Source organism: Suricata suricatta, chromosome 15 (assembly GCF_006229205.1).
Source record: "Suricata suricatta isolate VVHF042 chromosome 15, meerkat_22Aug2017_6uvM2_HiC, whole genome shotgun sequence".
Lineage (NCBI taxonomy): Eukaryota > Metazoa > Chordata > Mammalia > Carnivora > Herpestidae > Suricata > Suricata suricatta.
The window spans coordinates 48,860,748-48,887,414 of NC_043714.1; the positions used below are offsets into that span (position 1 = coordinate 48,860,748).

Here is a 26,667-nt window from a genome sequence, read left to right on the forward strand (position 1 = left end):
AACAAAAATGTACATTCTTTAAGAAGATATTGCAACTTTCAGCTTGAAAGAGAATCATACATGAAAACAGAGATAATTCCTATAGTAGTTTAATCCATACTTTATATTAACCCTAATATCTTACAAGTGTCTATTATTTTGAGGTATCATAATTTGACACTAAATTCTGTATTTAACATGAAAGTGCTGTAATATTTACTGTCATTTAATTCTGTAAGAATTGTAACCTCACATTTTTAGAATTGTTTTTAGAATTTTCTAAGACACATTAAATCTGAGAAAAATAACAGATTAATACCCACTAAATTTCTCTGCCATATTAAACATCTTTTTTCACTTTGGCAAAACTAATATTACCATTTACAACTTTTAGATATTTCATAAAGTTTGTAGAACATAAAATTAAAATGGCTCAAATCTGTTTCTAATTTACCAACCAATGATTCTATCAGATTCTTTTACACTGAGCATTCCGCTCCATTGTAGAATTCTCTGTATGCTTCCTTCATTGTATATTGACATACATGTAAATGGCATGACTCATTACAGTTTTGAGAAAAAAACTTCAAGAAGTCCTGCAAAGCCAGGTGATTCAGAATCTCTCACTTGTGCTGTACTTTCCCAGTGAAGGTGAACATACCAGCTCTAAAACACCAGTAACGTTCTTTTCTATGTGGTTTGTGCAAATCATCAAGGATGACTAATTCCTATTGGAAATCTTTAAAATGCCAAGCTCATAGAGAAATTTCAGCAATTTCAACACTAAATTTATTTGAATGCTTTTTACTTATGTGTCTGTTTTATAAGTGATTCTTTGATAGAAATTATAGTGCAAAGTCAAGCCTCTTAGAAAAATTTTAGTTTTGCCAAACTTAACGGAGTTCTTTCCCCCAGTAAGATACATCTTAATATGTTCTGCCTAAAGTTAGAGTCTTTCTTAGACATAGTAATTGTCTGTTTAAAGATCTATAATAATTTCTGCAGTCAATAGCCAAATATTTTTGCCTAAAAGGTAAGTAGAATTTCAAATATTTATGCGATTGTTATATACTAATAACACTTTTTGTGCTTTCTGAAATGCTTTCGGTATGCTTCTCAGAATCTTCAAACTACCTCAGAAATAGAGTACCAAAAACTCATTTATGTAAAAATTGTTTAATATTTGCTAACTTATTACAGAGAAGTTTACATTTTAATTTTTACCACATTACCATTTGGCATTAAGACAACAGTGGGTCAAGTCTGGCTTTTGTGGCTGAAGGTTCACTGGAGTAGAGTAATCACAACATGGTCATCTCGGCCTTGCCATAGCATCTCTCCTTCGAAATCCACCAGTCCGTGCTTCCTGGCGCGCATGAGAATGCCCACCACTTTATCTGAGATACGAACATATCTGTCAAAGAGGTCTCCAAAAGTAACCTGAATCTTGCCATCTCGTCTGTGGCGGGCCATTGTGCGGATGATGAAGCACATGTCCATGATCTCCCTGTAGATGTGCTCCTCGGCTCGCTTGGCCCTTTCTGCGGTTTTGGTCCCCTCCTTGGGACGGCCGTAGCCTTCATCCCCTTTGTGCAGGCGGCTGGACACGGCCAGCTCATAATCGAACTCCTCACTGAAAGGATTGAGCTTCTGTGACTGTATGTGCTCATCAGCCCATTGCTGCCATCTTCCTTTCAGGTTGTCCACCTGGCTGTATTTCCTCTGGGCCTGGCAGCTGAGTTTCTCTGTAAATCTATTTGCCCTAAAAGGGAGAGACAGTGAAGGATCAAGATACTGGTATTTAACATCCAAGTGTTGTTTTCTCTTGGTACTTCCTACACATAGGCATCTTAATGTACATCTAGTTTTTTCATTATAAACAAAATGCCACAATACAAAAATTAGAAATGAAAGAAGTTAATTTAGAACACTCACAACATTGTTCTTTATTATTTTTTTTTGAGGATAGTTACAACACCATTGTTCTTATTTTGGTATACCATAAAAACATTAAACTCTATTTCAAGGAAAAAGCTTCCTTACACATGTATAATGCAAAATGTACGTCTTAAAGTTGCATGTTAGTAACATTTTAGAGTTGAAATCATATGAATGTATTAAGAGAGGCCACCTTGTATAGGACTTCAGAAACCAGTTATTTTCCCCAAAACAAGGCTTATGATACAAGCACATGTATATTGTACTACTTACCTATATATGTTCATATATGGACTCTTAGGAGAGCATATTTATACTGGTATCAGTGATGTGCCACAAAGTTTGGAATATCAAGGTAGAATATATAGGTAGAAGACAATAGGGAGCTATAGTAACATTAATTGAATCCTTTCTGCTGGCATTCTTCTAAATACTTTTTATTAACATTTCTATAACCATTCTATGAGATTGGTACTACGAATCTCCCTTCACAGATGAGGAAACTGAGGTCAGAGGGGTTAAGTACGTTGCTTAAAGACACAAAAGTGTGAAGTGATAGTGCTGGGATTTGAACCAGGCCTGTGTGTCACTACTGTGAAATACTGCCCTAAACCAGTGGCAAAGGCAGTATTCAAATACCAGCTGTCTGAGGTGAAAGTCCATACTCTTTCCCACTCTGCAGTGATGTCATTCATCCTGGAGGTATAATGTCTAATAAGTAGATGAGTTGTGTTTCAGATGTGTGTGTCTTTTCCTTGCAATTTGGAATGCATTTTCTTATTTTTAAAAAAAGCATTGGTGGGGCGCCTGGATGACTCAGTCGGTTGAGCATCCAGCTTCAGCTCAGGTCATGATCTCACAGTTCGTGGGTTCGAGCCCTGTGTCAGGCTCTGTGCTGACAGCTAGCTCAGAGCCTGGAGCCTGCTTCAGATTCTGTGTCTCCCTCTCTCTCTGACCCTCCCCTGCTCATACTGTCTCTCTCTGTCTCTCAAAAAAAAAAAAAAAAAAAAGGATTAAAAAATTAAAAAATCCATTGGAAAATGTAGACCAGTAATATCATGAAGGTGCAAGCCTAGTTTTAAAATAGGTAAAGTTTTTCTTTAAATAATTTCTCTGTCTTTTCTATATCTCCAGTCTCCTAGACTCTTTTCTCCTAGGTCTCTTTGTCTTCACAAGTAAAACACGGACTCTTGGGCTATCTAAAAGTCGGAGATCTGTATTCCTCATTGTCACAAGTGACCCACCCTTCTTTCTCCCCAACAGCAAGTGGCCTAATGTCTGGAAGCACTGGGACTGGAGCCGCAGAGCCTCACCGAAGTTGCTGGTGTGAGCAGCATGCTTGAGCTAAGTAACCCCTCCTATCCGAACTCTCACAATTCTCTCTTCAGAACCCAGCTACAGGTCAGATGTGGGTAATCCTCGCTATCCAAGTTCACTTCCTGAAATCTGGTTTTCCAAATGTGGGAAACTCACTGATGTGGGTAGGAAGATACATGTACTTCTAACAGCATAGTTTTCAGAAGAGGAATAACGACCACTAGATGGCGAGCTTTCACTAATTCCCATGCTTCGTGGTGTGTTCAAAACTATGTTGCATTCAGTTCCTTTATTAAAACAGAGCTCAAACTAGGGATACGCTGATATACATAACACTACTATTCTTTGTAGCCATGTGGACAAAAGTATATGACCAAGTTAATCGGGGAAAAAGCACATAAAAACTGTATACACAATTACTGCAATTTTAAAAACACCACATATGTATGGAACAGTGCTAGGAATTACACCACTCTGAAAGGGAATGGATTTCTCTCAGTCCTGCTGGCCCTCAGCTTCATCTGCCTCTCCTTAGACTGTCCCTGTTTAGCTTCCCAGAGCATGGGCTGCTTGATCTTGTTATCAGATGAGAGCAAACCCCTTCTCCCCTGAGAACCAAGGCAGTACAGGACAGGCATAGTCTTCAATAACAAGCCCAAAGCCATGCTAGCATATATAGCCAAAGCTCACCTGATTTGAGGCTGGATCATCCTACTAGAGAAGAGACTTGAAACAGCTCAGAAGAAAGAGTTGCATCATTTAATTCATGCATATATTTCCCGAGCACCGACTGTACTTCCGCCCTATATAATAAAATGTAATACGGCAGTCCCCCCCCTTATCCATGGTTTCAGTTACCACAGCCAACCAGTCTGCAAGCACAGGAGCCTCCTCCTAATGAGTCATCAGAAGGTCAGTAGTAGCCTAACACTACATCACGGTGCCGTCATTCACCTCATGTAGCATTTTGTCATCTCACGTTATCACAGAAGGATAGTTACAGAACAGTAAGAGATTTTGAGAGACCACATTCACATAACTTTTATTATAGTACATGGTCATAATTGTTCTATTATTGTGGTTACTTACTGTGCCTAATTTTATAAATTAAGCTTTATCATAGATACGTACCTATACGAAAAGACACATAATATATATAAGTATTTTCTGCAGATTTAAGCATCCATTATAAGTCTTAGAATGTATCCCCCACACATAAGGAGGGGGTTACTGTACATTTTCCCTTTCAAGAGCTTCTGGGCACTTTGACATTCTTTATTAAAGTCCTTATGACACCTAATGTGTGTCAGACACTGTTTTAGGTATTCACTGGGTCTTCAATAATGGAAAAAAAAAAAAAGAGTAAATAACCACTAAAGGACATTCATGAAAATAATGAGAATAATACAAATTTGAGTATATGGTAAAATTCTAACTATGTATAATGTGTACACATCAGGATGAAGAAATCATTAGCATGCGTACAATTGAAAATGACATAGTATTTAGATAAAATTGATTTTTTTCATTTTTTAAAAAATTATCTTTCACATTGGTATCATGTTGATTTTTCTAATTTAAAGAAAGAAAAAAAGGAAAATATTCAAATTGACATCCAAAGCCAACTTGTTTAAACTGTATGTTATATGAGTCTCTGCTTTCTTGATGTAGGATTTCTTTCCCTCTGATTTTCAATCTATGTCTTTAGGGATAAGGTTGAGGTTGGAAGGGTAATCTCTGAGAAAGTGAAGCATTGGCCTTCTAAAATAGCACCTCCTAATTCCTCATGTTATATTGTCAAATTTTAATTCCCAATAATAGGACAGAAGGAATGCAAAAAATTTGGTCCAATAAGCAAGAATTAGAAAATAGGTTATAAAGGACGAAGTCCTAGGAGGAAATATACCTTAAGGAGCATTTCATTTCTATTTTATAAATGTTCTGTATTGTTATTATATTCCCAATTTTTAAAAGCCTGAAAGTATCATGTTTAAATCAGGATTAGAACATTTTATACTTTGACTATCCTCTTGGTAGAGGAACATAAGAAACAATATACCTGCTTATCCTGTTTTGTTGGTTGGTGTTTTTTTTTTTTTTTTGTATTTTCAAGTAACAATGTAAATAGTTTAGATTGAGCTTCAGAAACATAATCTATTATATATTTATAGAAAGCAAAATAATATTCAAAGATTGACATAACACCCATATTTGAGGATAGTAATATTTAATCTAAACTTGCCTTGTTAGTTTCATTATTAGTAAACAAAGTTTCTTACAGTCAATCAGCAAATATTTCCCCTGTCCTAGTATGGGCAAAGTAACTAATTCTACTAGACATTATAAGCATTCTATTTGGAAAGTGTACTTTCATTCATGGAAACAAATTCTGAAATATCTGTCAACTTTAAAGATGACATCAGTCTGAGTGTTGCTTTCTTAGGTGAATGGGATTTTCAGCCATATAATGAGAATACAGGAACCGAGTGTGTCTTAGGCCTTTTCATTTTAGAGTAATAATTATATGGGTAAGTTATTAACTGTGAATAAACTGCATGGGAAATAAAAGTTTTGAAAGGCATATTTCAAACCTAACCAAGTTCACTGACACTGGAAACAGTCCGGTAGATGGCCTTCACCTGCATCACCAAACGATGCTTTAGAATGCCACGGGGCCTGGCAGTGTTTTCTGGCCGAAGTCTTGGGTCTGCGTGAAGGAAGCAGAGCTCTGCTCTCACTGCCCCCTTGCATCGCATGACTCTCCTGCGGAGGGGGGCATCTCTCCACTTAGCAGAGCAACAGTTCTCTGTTGAGAACACGAATAATTCCTGCCACCCTTTCCAACTTCCCAGAGGAGAGCTGCGGAGAATTTGCTGCTCTGTGCATCCACTGGCTGACGACTCTCCACACAGGAAGTAGAGCCAGTTTGATGAAAGGAAGCAGGACATTCACAGGGTCACATTTATCTCTTTCCACCATCAATCAGGTTTGAGAGCCAGGCCTGTGATTGATTCTCTTTGCAGATTGGTAACTGTCCTCAGAGTCCATAGAAAGGGTTTCATGCTCTGGAATTGGGGTCACATAGCAGAAAGCCATATTTTGGCCTCTGTTTCTAGTAAAACCCTTCAATATAGTTGTACCTAAACCTTACACTTTGAGTGTTATTAGGGTTCCACTATTTTATCTGACCCTTTGCCTTCATTTTATATCTTGAGCCTGTTCCCTACTGAGAGAATCCATAGATTCTCAGAGGATCTGTCATCAGCCTTCCCAACTTCATCACTTAATAGCTCTATAATGTGGATACATTTCTTAATGTCTCTGTATGTCTATTCCCTTATCTATAAAATGGCATTCTTATGTTCAATTATTATTGTTTTTGCTGAATATAACTTGGCATTGAGGATAAATGGATGTTTGGCATTTTTGTATAGGCGATCTCACCATTTTGTATTGGAGACAGATGCAATTCCTTTGACTAAAGGAGCTGGACCAAACGAGTCATGTAGCCATATGATCAAAACACTACAGCATAAAGTAGAAACCATTTTCAGAGGATAGCAAAACTCTGTTAGTAAAGAATCTACTTTTTACGAAATCTGACTTGTTCATTTTTGTTATCTATTATGGAACTTCTTGACCACCAAGAAAATTCTTTCTATGTAAGCATTTGTGATACATGATTTTTTCCCTATTGGTGGATATGGGTAAAGAATGGGCTTAGTTAGGATTAAACGTTAGTGAACAAAACCTGCTTTCATATAGGGTTTCTCAATAATGCCACCCCCAATACTCAGGCAGTAATTGAGAGTCCCACCAGGCTTCTGCTGCAGCTTCCTGAGCACAGCTAGGATAACTGCTGACATTAAGAGATGCTGCCCGTGTATACGACATTCTGGTGCCCTGTGTACTCCAAGACTGAGAGAAAGGAACCGATGAAGGAAAGAAGAGATTTCGTTCCACTCCTCCACCCCAACCCTGAGGACCAGTCCCCTATGTCCTGCAGGGTTGGGATCACCAAGGCTGGCCCCCTGCATTGTAATGCATATAACTTATTAAAGAGTTCCTCTGGGTCCATTGTTTTGCCTATTATCAAAATAACTCTATAAGTCATGGTTTTTTTTAGATGAGAACAGAGAGGATTTACCAAAGTAATCATAATTCAAACCTAATTGTCTCCCATTCAAAGCTTATGCACCTCCCCATCACACTAAGAAGGTGTCCGTGTATGTGTCTGATTTTAGGAACTTGTGAAGGGTTGTGGGTGCAAGTCCTCACTTCCAGGTGAAATAGTTTAGAGTGTGGTGAAGAGGGTGGGTTTGGAAGCCAGAATGCCTGGGTTCAAATCCCTTGGGCTGCACGATCTTATACAAATTTTCCAATATGTCATGTCCCTACCTATCAAATGTGGATGATAAGTATATTTACCCCATGAGAATATTATGAGGATAAAACGAAGAAACATAAGAATACACACAGACAAGCACCAAAGAAGAGTGCATGCATTGAACATTGATCCCAGCTGTCACCTTCCTACTTCATGCTGAGAGCAGCTCTTCATTGTGTCATCTTCAGTCTGTATTCTGTTAGGTTCCATTCCATTTCTAGCACACACACACCCACACTCAAATCCACAAGGCCAGAATTAGACTGTGGTTCCATATGTTCTGGTGGAATAATTATTTCTGATAATGAATTTCTGTATTAACACGAGAACACAGATCCAGATCTCTTAACACATCCTCAAGGCACTGCATGAGAATCAGCACCATGTGTGGTTTCAAAACACCACATGTGGAGGCAGGCGCATCTCAGCTTTGTTACAAACTTGCTGGGTAAACTTCCCTTCTGAGCTTTAGCTGATCCCTAAAATGGGATGATAATACCGGCCTCAGAAAAGGACAAAGCATGTCAAATACCCACAGTACACATTAAATGCATGAAGGTTGCTACAATTATCTAGATTTGGCATCTCATTTTTCTTGAAAGCATGTGATATTGTAGTTCTATTTTAAGACACCTTTAAAGTCACAAACTATAAGATAGTTTTTGTCAAATGAGGTAATCAGTTTTGGTCTTTACTTCATTTCATTAAATTTAAAAAGCACACCTACACATCTAATGTTCCAAGAGGGAGTTGGTTTATAAGCATTCATCATATCAGAGAATTTTCATATTTGATATTTCATTTTTGATATTCTACAGTTGTGGAGATATCCTGCCTTTCTCCTGTGTGGAGGTATAGTGTCTTAAAAAACAGCATGTATTTTTTTTTTGGTCTGAATAAATGTATCAGTTTGACTCTGTGTGGGTGTGTAGGTATTTGTCTTTGACATCTAAATGTTTTAGGATTGTAGTATTTTAATGACTTAAATTCAATAGCATGTCTGTCTTTGTTTACCAACAGAACAAACTTTTTCTGAAACTTTGAAAAATTGCCAAATACTAGAATCTATGTGAATAATAATAGCTTTTAGATATGGAGGGTATGTGGCAGATATTTTGCTAAGTTCATGGCAAACTTAATCTCATTTTCTTCTCCCAGTACAACAGATTTTATCCCCAAAGGTTACCGTTGCTATCATTTTACAAAGGAGAAAGTGGACTTATAAAAATAACCACTGTGCATGCGTGTGTCTGTGTGTGTGTGTGTGTGTGTGTGTGTGTGTGTGTTGAGGACACTTTCAAGTATGAAACACAGTATTGTTAACTATAGTTGGGGTAGAGCTGGAACTTGAACTTGAGTCTGTCTCACTTCTGGGCCTACTCTGGAGTTAGGTAGCAGCCTCCCACCTGTTGGCTGGGTAATAGAGACCTACGCCCCACAGGCACTACGTCCATAAGGTGTCTCCTGACAATACTACAGGCTGGTTTGAGACAAGGGAAAGGTCTGCCCTCTCTACCAGTAAGTACGGTTTCTGCCGAGAAGCAAGCCGATTTGTTACTCATCATAGAATTTATTTTAAAAATGTACCCAAAGCAGACAACCTTCTCTGATGACTTTGTGGAGGCTAAGACTTGAGTATTCAGTTCAAAACAGAAAGGAGAAACAAAATAGAAGGGCCCCTCGACCCAAAGGTCCATGTTTAGCTGGACCTTGCCCGTTTACCCTGAGGCATGCCTCCCCACAGGAGCTCGCTGCCTGCCCAGTCACTAAGATTCTCGTTCTAACCTTGGTAGTATTTCCCTGCTCTCGCGGTCCCCATGGCTGGTTGCAGCTCAAAAGCAGTGTAAGGAGCTGAAGGGGGCATTCACTTACTGGGAAGGCAAGGGGCGTTTGATTCTGGTGGCGACCACCTGCTCTCCATCCTGTTCCGGTCTTTCCTCGGTCTCCCCTCCATAGCCGCTGTCCTCTGTGTCTATGCTGTCACTCCTCCACTTGGGCTCATCCCGTTCCATCTCTTTCCAGCCTTTGGTCAGTTCAGATACCAGGTTGGCACATTTTCTCCTCCGCGTTGGGGAGCCATGGCTGTGGAGAATTCTGTCAATGTCATCCTCTTGCTGCCTGGCTCCAGGCATGTCACCGTCCTCATATCTGTGACTGAGGTGGTTCACATCCCCTCTTCTCTCATAAGCTTTGCTGATAACTGTTTTAGTCACCTCTCTCCTCTTGATATGAGAGACTTCAGCAGCCCCCTCTCCACTTTGTCCATCTCCAAGTCCCTCTGGCTTTTTGGAGGGAGACTTTGGGGTGCTCGGAGGTTTCTGGCGGGGGGTGGGGTAGATCACTGGCTTAGGAGCTTGGGGTGCATCCTGGGTCCCTGCCGGCTGCCAGCCTGTGGGCTCTTGGGCCTGCCGGATGCTGTTCTCATTTGCCCACTGCTGCCAACCTCGGGCCAAGTTGATAACCAGGGTGGCTGTGCGGACCTTCCGGAGGGCACGCTTGGCTGGGCCCTCCTCTCTTTCCTTCTCTCCCGGAGCCATGCCACCCTCTCTTCTCTGCTGGTAGCCTGGGCACTGGCTGAAATGAGTGAGCACCTGTGGCGTGCCTGAGATTTAAATAGAAGCAGGGTGTGGGGTGGGAAGAGTTTGGTGACTGTGGAAACTATGTGAAGCATTTCTTGCCAAGACGTGGTGCCTTCCCCCTGATGGTGTGCTTTTTTTAAACCCTGACGTCTCCAGTTTCATCACAGCAGAGGGACATCTCTGCTGGTAAAGGACAGTGATATGCACTCCCTTTCTTCTCAAGTGCCAGAGTGGAAATTACTAGATTTAATCATGTGTTCAGCCTTAATGTTCTTCTTGACCTTAAAATATAGTCCTACCATTTATAACAGCATAAAATATGTGCACAAATTGTTCTAGGAATATTATAGGCTTGTTCTCATTTGAATCTCAAAATGGCTCTTAATTAGTCCCATTTTATAGAGGAGTACAATGAAATCTAACTTCCTACAGCTAATAATATCTGTGATTCAAACCCAGATCTGTCTGATTCAAAATGTGTGCTTTTTATTCTAGATATCAAAGATCCTGTACCTTTTTCTTTTGTCTTCACCTCTATTTGATACAGATCTTAGAATCACCTCATCCAACCTTTACTTTCCAGATGAGAAAACTGAGGCCCAGGTAAGGAGGAGACAAGGGCCAGGTTTTCCGGTCCCAAGCTTGAACTGTTATATAGAGAGGTCATACTGACATATAAGACAATGGTCAGATTTTTGGTCCAGTTATTTTTTAAATCTTTAAATTAAGAGCTACACACACACACTGACTTTCATAAATTATTATTACAAAAAAATCTTTTCAAATATGTTGAAAAAATATTTTGTTTCAAAAAAGACCAATTAAAGACAAAGCAAGTGAATGCTACCAGAAGCAACCCTCACCTGACCTTTTGTTTTTAATAATGTACCCTGCTTTTAGACTCATGTAGAAAAAGCCATGCATTTGATTCTCAGAACAATGATTGAAATATAGTTTTTGAAAAAGGACTGCATAGATAGGTCATTTGGAGAGAAAAAGAACCATATATAAAGTGTACTAAACCAAATAAAATGCTCTTCTAGAACTCAACACTAAATACTTTTCTTTTAATTAAAAAAATGTTTTTTTACATTTATTTATTTTTGAGCGGCAGAGACAGCACAAGTGCGGGAGGGGCAGAGAGAGAAGGAGACACAGAATCCGAAGCAGACTCCAGGCTCTGAGCTGACAGCACAGAGCCTCATGCGGGGCTCGAACCCACGAACTGTGAGATCATGACCTGAGCTGAAGTCAGATGCTTAACTGACTGAGCCACCCAAGTGCCCCCTGAATACTTTCTTAAAGTAAGACAAATTGAATTTTTTTCTCATATAGCAGTTCTATAGACTTTAGAACTGTATCCTTTCCTCTAATCAATATTGATTGAGAACTGCTAAGAGCATAAAAAATGGGCATGAAAGTCAGTCAGTTCTCACGGTGAGACAAATTTATTTAAAAAAATATGTTGATGTCAGTTTTTCATCATGTAGGTCATTTACCTACTAAGGTTAAAACAATTTGGGAGATGATTTAAGACTTTATCTAGAAATCTGTCAGATGTGTACTCAGAATTCAGCAGCATCTGAAAATGTTAACTGAGACAAAATCCTTCTTGATTAAGAGGAAATTGGATCACAAGGATAGAAAACTATTACAAATAACGATTTGAATCTGAGTCTGAAATTTCTGGCATACTTCTCTGGAATGTAGATACACTGCAGACTGTTCGGTTCCCGTTAGATTCCCTTCATTTCACTTGGAATGCCTTGGGAAGAAATGGGGTTCTTTTTTTATATCGTTTTTTGTCAGGTTGGTTTCCATATAACACCCAGTGCTCTTGCCAGCAAGCGTCCTCCTCCATGTCCATCACCCGCCTTCCCCTTTCCCCCCTCCCTCTTCAGCCCTCAGTTTGTTTTCAGTATTCCAGAGTCTCTCATGATTTGCCTCCCTCCCTCTCCCTAACTCTTTCCCTCCCTTCCCCTCCCCATGGTTCTCTATTAAGTTTCTCCTGTTAGACCTATGAGTGAAAACATCTGTATCTGTCCTTCTCTGCCTGATTTATTTCACTTAGCATGACACCCTCAAGTTCCATCCACGTCACCACGAATGGCCAGATTTCATTCTTTCTCATTGCCATGTAGTACTCCATTGTGTATATATACCACATCTTCTTGATCCACTCATCAGGTGATGGACATTTAGGCTCTTTCCATGTTTTGGCTATTGTTGATAGTGCTGCTATGAACATTGGGGTACATGTGCCCCTATGCATCAGTACTCCTGTATCCCTTGGGTAAATCCCTAGCAGTGCTATTGCTGGGTCATAAGGGAGTTCTACTGATAGTTTTTTGAGGAACCTCCACACTGTTTTCCAGAGCAGCTGCACCAGTTTACATTCCCACCAACAGTGTAGGAAGGTGCCCATTTCTCTACATACTCAAAAAATGGGTTTTTTTTAGATCCCCATGAGCCTAGTCCAGGATCAGGCTAGTTTACCACTGTCCAGGGAATTTTTCTGCTTCCTTGTGCACACCTGTTCCACATTCAGAACAGGTGGAAGATGAAGGAGACGAATTGGAGACAGTAAAATGTTACTGGAGTTTCAATATTAGCAGGCACTGCAGTCCACTGCCTGGGGCTTGGGACTGTCAGCAGATGGTCTTGGCAAAAAGCAGAGGCAGCTCCCACAGAGTCTGGTCATTCCCTCTGAGATATCACTTCTGTGGCAACTGCGGCCTATGGATCCTCATTCCCACTTCTCCAGAAGAAAGTGTAAAGTTTTTGTTTCCTCCTCATGTCTACTTTGGGCATTTCTTTCCTAAAACAAGGTCTGTATACTACCTCGTGTGCATTTTATAAGAAATGTTCTAAATTCTTTCTCAACCTAGATATAGATTCTTAGAAGTTCAGTGTTCTTCTATTTTAATAAAAAGTGCAAAAGAAATGAAAAGAGAGTCTCAAAGATAAAGATATAGTAGAATAAGCAGTTTACAATGTGAGTTTCCTATGAAAACATGAGATTAGAAACTGTAAGTGAAGGTTTGGTGGTGATTAGTGAAGTAATTACCACCTAAGAAATGTGTCATATGTGTGAAAGTGTTTTGAAGATATATTCATTTTTACTTGATTCTTCTAGGCAGTCCTGGGGAGAGGTGGGAGTTGTATTTACATACTTTGCATTTAGAAGTGTGATAGAGCCAACCCTTATAATCAGTTATATACTCTTACTAAAGACTTCAGAAACCTACATTTGCTCAAAGCTTTTATGAAACAATAATTTCATTGATCCTTTATACATAAACTACTAAGTCCTTTCATCGTTCAGTTTCACAAAAGTAGGAATAAAAAACTTCAATACAGAACAAAAAAGAGCTGCCAATTTCAACTGAATTTACTCCGTGCTCACAGAATGTATATAATGGGCGAAGCGCGATGGTAGACAATGTGGGTGAGGGGAGAAAGCTGAACAAAACAGAGCTTACTCTCCGGGTCTCCCAATCCAGCCAGGAGAACACATACATACAATGGCTTTAATAGTTTGGGGAGAGTTACATTTGAAATATAAATAAAGCTTAATGGGTGATCCATTGAGCAAAGGGTGACTGATCTTATTGGAAGAACTTCAGGGAAATGGTGATCCTTTATCTGTTTTTTCAAAGATAAAGAGAACCTTACCAGGTGGGGAAAGGGTGCTCTGATCTGAAGACACCGTGTGAACAAAGTTACGGAGGCATGAAGGTGCACATGGAACCCTTCTAAGAGCCCAGAGTAGAGATCACCAACTCAGACGCCTGCAGGGTCATGCAGGTCACTCAAATGTGTGAGGTGAGTTGGGCTTGGGGGTACAATGGGGGGTGGTGAGGATTATGGGCAGCTGGTGAAGTAATGTTTCAAAAGAAGTAAGGAACCTGGATTTTTACATGAACTCTCCCCATTTTTTTAAATGGTAACAGCAAAGACACACACACACACACACGCACACACACTGGATGAACCAATATGATGTAGTAAGTCTTTGGATGGGGTTGTTTGTGGCCCTCAGTTCATGAACGTGAGAGAAGAACACAGTCTGTAGGGTAAGGACGATGGGCTAGGGAGCAGTAGGGCAGGTTTTTGAAGGAGTAAGTCAGAGCTACATTGTGAAAAACACCTTGCTCAGGAACCAGTGTCTAATCATATGAGACTCATTGCATCACTGAAGTATTTTAAGCCCTGTGCAACCTCAAACTGGCCTTACCAAATGATCAAGTCCAGAACCAGTACAGTGGAGTCTGGACTGAAAAAGACAAGACAGGATAGGAAGACTCTTTACAGAAGTTAGTAAACTAATCTTGGAAAGAAACACATGAAGATGTGAAAGAGTTGATAGCCACAGAGGGGAACATCCAAAGGACACAATAGGGACCAATTCATTGCTGTGGGTGATGGGTGTCGAGGATGATCTAGAGATATCAGTTTAAATAATGAGCATGAGGAAGTGATTTTAGCTGGGAAGGAACAGGAGAAGAGGAGGGTTTGTGGTAAGAAGGAAAAGCCTCCATCGTGAAGTGAGGCAGCTCGGGGCGTGCCCGTGGAGATGCTGAGTGGTGAGTGACCAGGAACACGAACCCTGTGGTCAGGGAGCACCCAGGGAAAATCAGGGCTCTGCTGGTTAGCAGGATGACCTAGGCCATGCTATTTAATTTCTCTATGATTCAGTTTCTTCATCTGTAAGATGAGTATTATCAGGGCATCTACCTTGTAAGGTCAGGGTGAAGATTAAATGAGTTAACACGTGTAAAGCTTTAACACCATGACTGGCACATGTAAATGCTTGATACATTGTTATTGCTATTTATACCTTGATGTTGAGTCAGGGGGTTAGAAAACTAAATCTCCTTAAATAATTCAGTTTGATAAAGGGCAGGATTAATACCACATCCATGGCAGGGGTGAGTCTTCAGATGGGAGGGTCAAGTAGGGTCACTTGTAGGGACTGGAGGCCTGTAAGGGAAAGCTTATTTATAGTGTTTTATTTTAAGGTAATTTATAGTGAGGCTTTTAAGGCAGTGTCTACAAGGTTTTCCTCAGCAGGAGGAGGGTCAGATGAGGTCTCAGTTGCTTGGTAGTGACAACTCCACTGAGTTCAACTCTTTCCTGGAACCTCCTGGAATATAGAGTCCACTAGTTTAGAGTCAATGAGAACCACATTAGAATCTTAAATCACATTGGAATCACCTGTTGGGCTTTAAAAACTACAGATGGTAAAGGGCTAGGTCTAGACACAGGTCTTGGGGTTGAGTCCTGCACCACCTTAATCTAACACACCATCAGGATTGAGAACCACTGTTCCAGATTCTAGAGAGCTGTGAGTCCAGCAGACACTCAACATATTGGCTTCAAGAACATAGTGATCAGTGGCCTCGCTCTGGGTTCAGGCACACTAGTTTTGCATTCTGGGTCTTCTTTCAGAATCTCCGTATCCTTGCAGCGTTCATTAACTTTTGTGAGATGCAATTGCCTTGTCTGAAAATGGCAATACTTTTTTCTTTCCCTGTGTTGTTATTGTGTTTATAGAAGAGGAAGTCTGTGAAGCAAGTAGCCTAATGCCCAATCCACTCAATAAGAGTACCAGATGGAACCTTCATATATTGTTGTTATTTATACTGTTATTGAGGATAATGATGCCATCTTCTAAATAAATAACTTACATTCATAGACTATATATCAAACCTCTGTACTCCAGGCTTGTGCCCTCAGCAACCTGGTAGTCATCTCTACTGGATATCTGCCTAATGATTAACTCAATCTAATGTATACAAATTGAGTACTCAATATTTCCATCTAGAGCTTTTCACAGCCTCCTCTTTTCAACCCCAAACCAACTTTGTTCTGCCAGTTGCTCAAGCCAAAAAAGCCTGAGGTAACCATTGACGCCCGTTCTTTGCTCATATCCCACATCCAGCCCACGAGTATCCAACAGGATATTCCTTGAAAATATCCAGAATTTGACCCCTTCTTACCATGTTTGCCACCATTTACCCCCGCCCCTGCCCCTATTGCCCACCTAGACCATCCACAGCGCAAGTCACCATCAGCTCTTGTGCGATTATTTCATAGTTTTCTTAACTAGTCTCCCTGCTTCCACCCTTGTCCAATCTATTCTCAACATTAGCCAGATACTTTAAAAACATAAGTGAGATCATATCACTTTGTTCAAAATCCATCTATGATTTTTGCCCCTGAATAAAAGTCAAAATCCTCACAATGGTCTATAAAGTCTTAGTACTCTCCCCTTGTTAGCTCCCTGCCCATGTCTCCTGTGACTCCTTTGCATTGTCAGTCGCTGCTTCTGTCACACTGATCTCCAAGCTTGCACCTGCGGTGGGATTTCAGCACTCGTTCCCTTGGTCATTCCTCACCAAGCTTGGTGCTGCTGCCTCTGCATAATCCAGAGACAATAATGTCTTTCTCGAAACAAAAGAGGTTCTCCTCTTAAGAGCAATGCTGCCTTTTCTGGAGTAGAGGGAGTAGTACCTTCTTTTATCTCATCCTTCTGCAATGGAGACTGAAGAAGGAGGTAAGTGGGGTTTGAGGCTAGTGAATAAATAGGCAGGACCAGATAGTGGAGGCACTTTAAAGCTGTGATAAGAAATGTGGGTTTTATCCTAATAGTGTAAAATTTTGATCTGCATAATGGTAAGATTAAAATTTTTAACAAATTCACTTTGTTGGTGGTATGAAGGATAGATTCAAGGATGGTGCGTGGGCAAGAAGAGAGACTTGGGTATTTTTTTCTTTTATCCAGAGAAGGTTCCCCATCATAAGAGCAAGATGTTACGAGGGAGTAGGGTTGAGGGGTGTCTCTGAAAGTTCTGTGTCCTCTTTTCCATACCACTTGGGTCCTTCTAATGCACACATTTCAGTCAATTCGTCTCACTAATTTCAAAGTAGGCAGATCTAGATTGTTTAGACCATTAGAAGTGGGAAAGTGGAGAGGTGCCCCCATGCACCCAATCTGGTTACTAAGGTGATTGTGCCAAATTTCAGCCAATGGGCAGCTGCCCCCACTTTCTCTTCTGCCAACTGTCTCCCTTTTCCCCTATGTGGGACCCTGGTCCACAAATCTGAACTGGGGATTTCTGTCTCAAGGCCAGGTACAGGGGAGCTGGGTGGAGGCCATATGAGAGTAGTAGTATAGGTAAGAGATGATTGAAACCTACTCCAAGATGGCAGCAGTAAAGTTGGGCAGGAGATAAGTACTCCAGGTGAAATTAGGAGGTAGAACTGATACAAGTTAGTCACAATAAGAAGTTAGGTGTGAAAGAAATGAAGGGATTTAGATAAGCCCAGCTACATAGATGGTTGCATCCACTAAGAAGGGAAATACAGAGATAATAAGCTTGGGGACTGGACATACTAAATTAAAATTTGGACATATTGGAGATGCTGCAGGACACCCAAGATAAATGATCCAGAAGGCAGGGAGTAGAGCTCAGGAGAAAGATCTGGACTCATATAGATTAGGATATCACTTTAGATTCATGGAGACTAAATTGTGCCAAGACACAGAGCTAACAAGAGTTCTAACAGGATCAAATCCAGGCCCTCTGACTCAAGAGTCAGGACAGTTAATAACTGTGCTCTAACACATTCTTTTCCTACTCCTTTCCACTCCCACCTTAAGGACAGGACTTCACAATCTTGTGACACCAACCTCCAAACAAGCTTCTTAAAGAGGTCTAAATATAGTTTCTTAGCCCTGATGTTCTATTTGATCCTGTAAAACTTTCCTTTACTTCATAGCCATGTGTCTTTATGTGACCTGTTACAGATGTCAGATAACTCTATGATGGTAGTAATTTTGCAACATATAAGTGTATCACACCAATAGGTCGTATACCTTTAACTTACACCATGGCAATTATATTTCAATAAAGAGGGGAAAATGTGTATTTAAAAAGTAGTCTGTGCTCCTTAATCTCTGATCTTTTGTTCACACCTCAACTCATTTAACTCACAATTTTGGTTTCTGCCCAAGGTCACAGATGCATTCCTCATTACCAAATCCAAAGAAGAGTTTTGGTTCTCACTTATTTAAACTTTCTATATCATTGATAATCTTGTATATGTCCCTTCTGTGTGTGTGTGTGTGTGTGTGTGTGTGTGTGTGTAAATATGTATATGTGTTGAGAGAAAGAGAGAGTCATGACCAAAAAGAGAAAGTTTAGAAAAACAAAGGAAATAGGTCATCATAATTATACCATAATCACACAGTTCATCCATAGGCATGCATTTTTCATACAATCTACTTCTAATCCTGAAACTTTGTGCTAGAAAGTTTCAGGGAAGAGCTATTATTTTGAGGGGGGAAAATGCTGACAGAGCCTCTTGAACATGGCTTCACATACCAGATACCCTTGACTTCTCCTGGAAGTCATCTAAAACCAACAGGTAAAATTAAAAAATAATAATAATAGCACAAAATAAAATTTAAAACTCTCAAACTCTATCTTCTGTTAAATAGGACTCAGATAATCTGCAGACTCTGACATTTGTGTGAGAACTGCTAAACTAGCTGAGATTGGTTAAAATTCATCTAGCACGAAGACAAGAGGGATACTTCTTAGAAGGTAAGTTGAAGGATTTTGCAAAAGCATATTTTCTGAGAGGAAGGGGTTCACCCTCTAGTTAAAAAGTTGTATGATTTGTGAGCTGCATGGTTTGCTACAGTGAGTGGGAAAATCTGGTGTCCAAATGGCAATGACAATCCTCCTGAACTCCAACTTCGAAAACAATGGATTGAAAGGGGCAGAGGTAGGAAGGCTGCACAGAGAATTACAGGGACACGCTGTGTTCGCAGGTAGGTTGATCTTGGTGGTAGCAACAGAAGGTTCTTAGGATTTGAACCTTTCTTAGTCTCTCCTGCCTCCTCATAGGAGGTTTTTAAAATGCCTAGCCCAAAAAACTTCAACACATTTAGTTAAAAAACCAAAAGTTTTAAATGGGCATAATATCAATCTAAACACACTTTAAGAAAAGCATGTGGGAAAGGACAGTAAATCTAACAAAGAAGATTCACCAAAAAAAAACATTGAACAAAACAGGTGAAAAATGTGAACGTTTGCCATAATTTAAAGACAAAGAAATCTCTATGAAGAAAAAGAGAGAGTACAAAGCAGATACCAAAAAAAAAACCTCATATAAGAAGTGGAAAGACAAAAACATTTTGAAAAAGATACTAGAGGTAACACTATATACTAACTTGGATTTAAACTTAAGATATATATTAAAAATAAAAGGAAAACATTAAAAAAAAATTAAATTCAGAAGTGTGTCGCCCTAAGAAAAGATACTAGGGGTAGACAAATGGAAATGGAAAACATAAATCTATTATAATTTACAAACAATATGAATATATAATTGGAAAACTCAAGAATCAACTGAAAATGTTTTAAGATTAATAAGAATTCAGATGGATAGTGGGGTAGATAATTACTATACAGAAGTGAATATCATTCATATATTTAACAAAATCATTTAGAAGGTATAATGAATTAACCATTTATAATAGCAATAGAGAAACCTGGGTGACTTAGTCAGTTGAGTGTCAACTACAGCTCAGGTCATGAGCTCATAGTTTGTGAGTTCAAGCCTCATATTGGGTTCTATGCTGACTGCTCAGAGCGTGGAGCCTACTTCAGGTTCTGTGTTTCCCTCTCTCTCTGTCCTCCCTGTTTTCACTCTGTCTCTCTCTCTCTCAAAAAATAAATAAACATTAAACATTTTTAATAAATAAGGTACCAATAAAGATAAAATATCTATGAATAAACTTACTAATAAATACACAAAAACTATATACCTTAAAGTACCCCTAAAAGACATAAAATACAACCAAATAAAGAAAAGATAAAACCGTAAGTGGTTATGTCATTTGTGGAAACAGCCCAAGTGTCCATCACCTGACGAATGGATAAGGAAAATGTGGTATGCATATACAGTGGAATATTATTCAGCCATAAAGAAGAATGAAATCTTGCCATTTATAAGGACAAAGTTGGAACTAGAGAGTATTATGCTAAGCAAAATAAGACAAAGACAAATACCATACAATTTCACTCATATGAGGAATTTGAGAAACAAAACAAAGGGTAAAAGAGAGATAGAGGCAAACCAAGAAACAGACTCTTAGCCTTGAGGAGTGGGGGTGGAGGAGTGGGTTAAATAGGTGATGGGGATTAAGGAGGACACTTGCTCTGATGAACACTAGGTGACGTACGGAAGTGCTGAGTCACTATATTGTACACCTGCACCTCATAGTACACTGTATGTTACCTAACTGGAATTTATATAAAACTTTAAATAATAAAATACAGAAAAACACACATAATCTTAGATAGGAGGACTTTACATAATTTCTATGATAAAGTCAGCTCAATTCCAATGATTTCATTTTTTTCTCTCCTTAGGATGAGACAAACTAATTCTACAGATCATATGAAAATTAATCAGTAATGGATAGGAAAACACTAAAAAAGGGGAGACTTCAATTATTAAACAGTATTGTATTGATATATGAATTGAGTAACAGAACTGCTGGGGTAGGAAAGAAAATAAACCCAACTACATGTGAGAAGTTAATACAAGATAGAGGCGTTCAATCGGTAGGGGGGAAATAGACCGTTCAGAAGATGGTGATGGGGCCAGCTGGGGGGAAAGTTGGATTCATGTTTCACACTGTGAACCTGACTATATTCTAAATAGATCAAAGATTTAAATGTAAAAACTGAAACCATGCCAGAAGAAAATGAGAATATTCTTATATAAATCTGTGGTGAGAATAGTCTTTTTAAATATCACTTAAAATTCAGAGGCCACAAATTAAGATATTGATAAAGTTACTACATAAAAAAAATTATACATGGAAAAAATATACAGAAAAGGGAAACAATTATAGACAAAGCCAAAAGACAACATACAGGATGAACTATTTGCAACTCTTAAAACAGAATAATCTCCCTCATATATAAAAAGCACACAGATATCAATTAGAAAAAGACCAACTTCCCAGTAGGAAATTGGGCAAAAATATGAACAAAGAATTCATTGGAAAAGAAAAGCAAATGGCCCCAAGCACATCCTTATTCATAAGACACGATTTAAAATCTAAAATTACACTGGGCTATCACTTTTTTGCCCATTGCAGTGGCCAGAATACTTATAAGTAAACAAACATTGTATATCACACTCCATTGGCCACGTGTGGAAAACAAGCCTTCTCCTTCACTGCTGTCGCGAGGTAAACATCAGTAAAACCCCCATGGCGGGCAGTTGGCAATATTTGTTAGAGTCACTCATTCATATAACTTTGACCCAGAAATTCCTCTTCTGGGAAATTATCCAAGAGAATCAAATGATACTTGTACAAAGTTATGCATTACCACATTTTTCAGAAGAGTGAAGGATCAAAATCAACCTAAATGTCCATCATAAGGAACCAATTAAATATATTATTGTATCCACACAAATAGGGATATTCTAGTCAATAGCACAAAAATAAATAAATAGGGAAACTTTCCGGTCAAGAAAGTTATCTGATAAAAAGCTCCAAGATACATTAAATTAAAAAAGCAAGGTACAGTATAATATGCTGTCTTTTGTTTTAAAAAAAAAAAGAGAAAATAAGAATATATGTTTAAATTTGCTGCCATAGCCACAAAGAAGCTCTAGAAACTTTTAGAAAACTATAGTAACGCATGTGGTGGGGAAAGCGCCTTACTTCGAGTCTTTGCTTGAGTCTGGCCTCCGAGGGAGGTGCCTCAACTTCTCAGTGCAGTCAGACGGGAAGGCCAGGGAGTCTGTCGTTCTGCCAGCTGTGTTTACTGTTGTGCCCCAAGCACTGAGAACAGTGCGGGTAGCTGGCACTCATCAAGAATTTGGTCGGTGAGTCAATGGGTGAGGAGGAGAAAGACGTCACTGCATACCTTTGTGTTTTTTAACAATGAATTTACTTAAAAAGTAAATTAAAAATAAACCAAAAAAATGAATATGGGAGGGCCTCAAATGTATTCCTGTTTTCCCTGTTTCAGAATTTATAGGAATCAATCTCCATTTCCACAACTACGTTTTGACAAGACAAAGGCTGAAAATATTTGGTGGCACTGAATTTCCCCAGGGTCACCTCTACATCCGCCAACTGAGGGCAGGACTCCTGATCCTTCTCATTTCTGCAGAAGAGCCACACACAGCATTTCAGTCTGGTCTGGTCCCTTGATAGGGAACTGACTTGCCACGGTCACCCTGCTCGCTGTCACACGGTGTCCGGCTTGCAACCCCTACAGCATCCGCCTGCCTGCTGGACTTCCACCTATTTCCGTGGCTCAGTTCAATCAGCATTCATCCAGCGCCACATAAATACCATGGATGTTAGAGGTACAGAGACAAATGAGGGGGTATCTGTGCCCTCAGTGTTTCTAATCTAGTCAGATTCAGGCACGCAGAAAAATTACAGGGAACTCCACATCTTCTTAACCTAAAGGTTTTGTTGTTGTTTGTTTTTAGTAATGTTTTGCGAGGACTGCTGGAAGAAATTGCCCCCAGCGTGGGGGACGATTGATCCTTTCTAGTCTCCACTAGTTTCTGGTGGCTGCAGGCTTCCGTGGCTTGTGACAGCACCACTCTAGTCTCTGCCTCTGTCTTTATGTGGCCGTCTCCTTTGTGTCTGGGTCTTTTCCTCTTCTGTGTCAAATCTTCCTTTGCATTTGTCTTATGTAAGGATGTCGTTGGGTCTACTTAGGGCCCTTCCAGGTGATCTGGGAGGATCTTGAGATCCTCAGGTTGATTACATCTGCAACACCCTTTAAAAAATGATGTCATAGGGGTGCCTGGATAGCTTTGTCAGTTAAGCATCCGACTTTTGATTTCAGCTCAGGTCATGATGTCAGTCTGTGAGTTTGAACCCTGCATCGGGCTCTGCACTGGCAATGCTGGCGCCTGCTTGGGATTCTCTCTCCCCCTCTCTGTCTCCCTGCCTCTCCCCTTCTCAAGCTGTTTCTCTCTCTCAGAATAAACAAACATTAAAAAATAAATAAAAATAAAAATGATGTCATCTTCACAAATTCCAGGGGTTAGGATGTGGACATATCTTTTGGGCGGCCACCACTGACTCCACCACAGTCTTCTTGCTTGGTGTCTTCTTACTTTCCTTTACCACCCCATTGTGCTTCTTTCTTCTCTGTTTCCATTAGTAGTAGCCTGACTTTGGATCAAGGTCAGTCCAGCCGCCAGCTAGCTGTGTGACCTTGGGTGTGTTACTTAACTTCTCTGTGCCTGAGTTTCCTATCCAAGGGGGAAGTGTGAATATGCATTTGACAAGATTGTTATGAACATTAAATGGGGCATCGAATGGAGAGCTATGAACACAGCTCAAAAATGCGGGAAGAGATGACCGCATTGTGGTTAGCATCTGTGGTAGGATTTCAGCTTCGCAATGTGCAGTTTTATAAGGAAGCACTTATCTTGGTCCCTCTGCCTTCCTTTTCCCAGTGCCAAGGTAAGCGTTGGAGGCATGCTCCAATCTTAGAGCACCAGCTATGCTTTGGAAGCATTGCAGCTAACTGGCAGGCAATTGGTTATTCACTATTTTAAGTTTAGGATACTGGCAGGAAGGCTGAGTTATGTTAATTTCAGAGCACTTGACAGGCTTATCTTCAGAATTTTTTTTTTTTTTAAGTAGAGTTTGGTACTTACTCAGAGAGTCCAGAGAAGCTGTGTGGAGGTATCTTGTTTAACATCTTTCTGTCATTTAACACCACTTGTGCCCCGCAGGGAGAAAGGAGAGGGTTCCTGAGAGCTAAATTTAAGTTGTAAAATCTATGCAGCATTTTTAAAAGAAGATAGATAACAGTTTCCTGCCTGGAGAGATTACTAAAAGAGAAAGTTTCATTCAAGTTTTCTTTACTCTCTTCAAGAGAAAGATTCCCTCTTCAAAGTCCAGGGAGAGTTACTTGTAGTTAAGGAGGTGTTTTGAATCCTGTCTTCTTTAAAGTAAGGAAGGAATGTTTAAAACCTGTCCTTCCTTTCCTTTCCTTAAAAGGAAAAGGCTTCTCTGGTAAAACACTTCAGTCAAATGAAAATGTCTCAGGAGGTCCAATGTATGAAACAAAAAGAATCTTCTATTTAGAGAGAGAGGGTGATGGTCAGATACCTATATTAACACTCATCCAACACTCCTCAGCGTGCAGAACACGCAACCCCAGACCAGGCAGATCCGCTCCCCAGAGCCGTCACCCTCAGTCAGGGCACCTGCCTGAGGAAGCCGCTGGAAGGCATTCGGACCAGCTAGCGAGTTCCTGAAACTTTGACTTGAAGGTCAGGCTGCCCGTGTAAAATGCAAAAAGAGGCGATGTGATGTCAACTACATTGGATAGCTTAGGGTTCCCAGGATGAATGTGGAACAAAAATAAAACTAGAGCCACTGTGGATAAGAACCTTTGTGCAGTCCTGGGAGATTTGACAAGCAGAATGATTGGTTAAGAGCAGGGGCCAGGGGCGCAAACTGCTGGTTCCTCCCTCAGCTTTATGGGGTCTTTGCGGCCCCTCTGATGAGAGAGCATGGGGCAGGCTGAGGCCGGCAAGGTGGAATACGTGTGCTATTCCTTGGAAGCTCCTGTCCACCCAAGAACAAAGGAAAGGGGTTTAAGTAATGTGGGAAACTAAGGCAATTGTACTACCTACAGCCCACTGACAAGTCCTTGAAACTGGCAGAGTGACCTTCCTCTAGGAGCTCAGCTGCCTCGATTAGGACACTTGCTGGAGGCAAAAGAGAACCTTGGCTTAACATTATCCCAACTTGAAGACCCTGTAAGTCTACTTCCTTTATCTCAGCTCCCCCAAGGTGGATCCTGGCCATCATACCCCAAGCTTTTGCTCCCCACCCCCACCGCCCTGATACACATCTGAAGGGTTTCTTGACTGAGGTTTTATTAAATGATAATAAGTGGTGTTTCCCTAGCAAAGGCTAGCCCCACAATGTCCTGGAAACCTTGCTTCCAAGACACCTTAGAGACTTACTCTATCCCTGACCCCTTCCCAAGCTGAGGGTGTATAATGAGTTACCAGTCACAAGCCCAGTGCAGTTCTTTTTGTCCACAGACCCTGTCCCGTGCTTTATTAAAATCACCTTTCTCCCCCAAAGATGTTTTCAAGAAATCTTTCTTGGCCGTCGGTCCCAGACCACCCGACCATCACCCCAAAACCTCATCACCTAGACCAGCCAGTAGCACAAGCATCACCTGGGAGTTTGGACCTGCAGACCCTCACCCCATCCCAGACCTGCTCAGTCAGAGTCTGCACTTACCGAGACAGCTGGATGACTATATGCATTGGCGTTTGAGAAGCACTGATCTAGTGTGGCAGACAGACCCTGGGTGACCCCAATAATTCCCATCTCCTATTGTTCACACTTTTGTGTGGTCCATTCCCCCTTGAGCATGAGTGGGACGTGTGGCTGACCTCCAGCTGGTAGAATATGGCAAAGGTGAAGAGGCTTTGCAGCTCTAATTAACATCTCGGGTTAGCTGGTTTTGAGTTAGAAGTGCACAGCTGTTAGGTGAACAGCTTAAACGAGAGACCGAAGCTTCCCCGAGGTGAGAGGCTTTCTGTGTAGGTTTGATGATGTAAGTAGCCGTTTAGGAAAAGCCACACAGCAAGGAATCTCAGGTAACCTCTAGGGCCCACGGGTGGCCTCCAGCCTGCAGCCAGCAAAGGGGAAGGTGTCTGGCACACAGCTGCAAGGAGGTTTTCGTCAACCACCTGCGGGAGCTTGGAAGCAGACTTTTCCCCCACAGAGACGTGGGGTGGGAAAGCCGGCCGGCGGACACCTTCACCCCAGCCTGCAAGGAAACTCCGAGCCAAGCCACGGTAAGACATGCCTGGACTCTTGGGGCGCCTGGGTGGCTCAGTCGGTGAGCACTTGACTTTAGCTCAGGTCGTAATCTCACGGGTCTTGGGTTTGAGCCCCATGTCCGGGCTCTGTGCTGACAGTTGAGAGCCCGGAGCCTGCTTTGGATTCTGCCTGCCCCTCCCCTGCTCACGCTCTGTCTCTGTCTCATAAAATAAAATAAAATGTTAAAAAAAAAAAAAGACATGCCTGGGCTCTTGGCTGACAGGAACTGTGACTTAGTGAATGTGTATTATCTGAAGCCATTAAGTTTGGGGTTATTTGTTACACAGCAATAGAAAGCCAGTACATCTAGGGCAATTTATGTATGTATCCTCTTCTTTTCCTAAATATAAAGAGGGGATAAAGATAGTATTAACCAGGGAGTTACTGGGCAGATTAATGAGTAATATGTATAAAGCACTTAAAGCTGTGCCTGATAAACCATGGTAAGGGCTGAAACAAGATTGTATTATTATAGCGTATGCCTGATACAGAGAATTACATGACTATGAAAGCTTTTTGAAAACTACTTTTTAACTGGAGCT

General features: G+C 40.6%; 1 protein-coding gene and 1 long non-coding RNA gene across 2 annotated transcripts; one reads left to right on the forward strand and one right to left on the reverse strand.

Annotated features, from left to right (window-relative positions):
* Positions 1 to 1,136: 1,136 nt before the first annotated feature.
* Positions 1,137 to 10,204, reverse strand: ABRA (actin binding Rho activating protein). The gene is made up of 2 exons (XM_029924069.1): positions 9,494 to 10,204; positions 1,137 to 1,741 (listed from the first exon to the last, which is right to left on the reverse strand). Exons 1-2 carry the CDS (start codon positions 10,156 to 10,158, stop codon positions 1,264 to 1,266), a joined length of 1,143 nt encoding a protein of 380 aa, XP_029779929.1. The 5' UTR covers positions 10,159 to 10,204; the 3' UTR covers positions 1,137 to 1,263.
* A 3,310-nt stretch (positions 10,205 to 13,514) lies between these two features.
* LOC115279525 lies at positions 13,515 to 23,103 on the forward strand. The gene is made up of 3 exons (XR_003903490.1): positions 13,515 to 14,025; positions 18,707 to 18,812; positions 22,269 to 23,103. It is a non-coding gene; the product is annotated as an uncharacterized LOC115279525 (long non-coding RNA).
* The last annotated feature ends 3,564 nt before the right edge of the window (positions 23,104 to 26,667 follow it).

Coding starts and splice junctions, on each gene's coding strand:
- ABRA (XM_029924069.1), bottom strand. CDS start 10,158: ATGGCTCCGGGAGAGAAGGAAAGAGAGGAGGGCCCAGCCAAGCGTGCC. Junction 1,742..9,493: donor AAACGCCCCTTGCCTTCCCA/GTAAGTGAATGC, acceptor TCTCCCTTTTAG/GGCAAATAGATTTACAGAGA.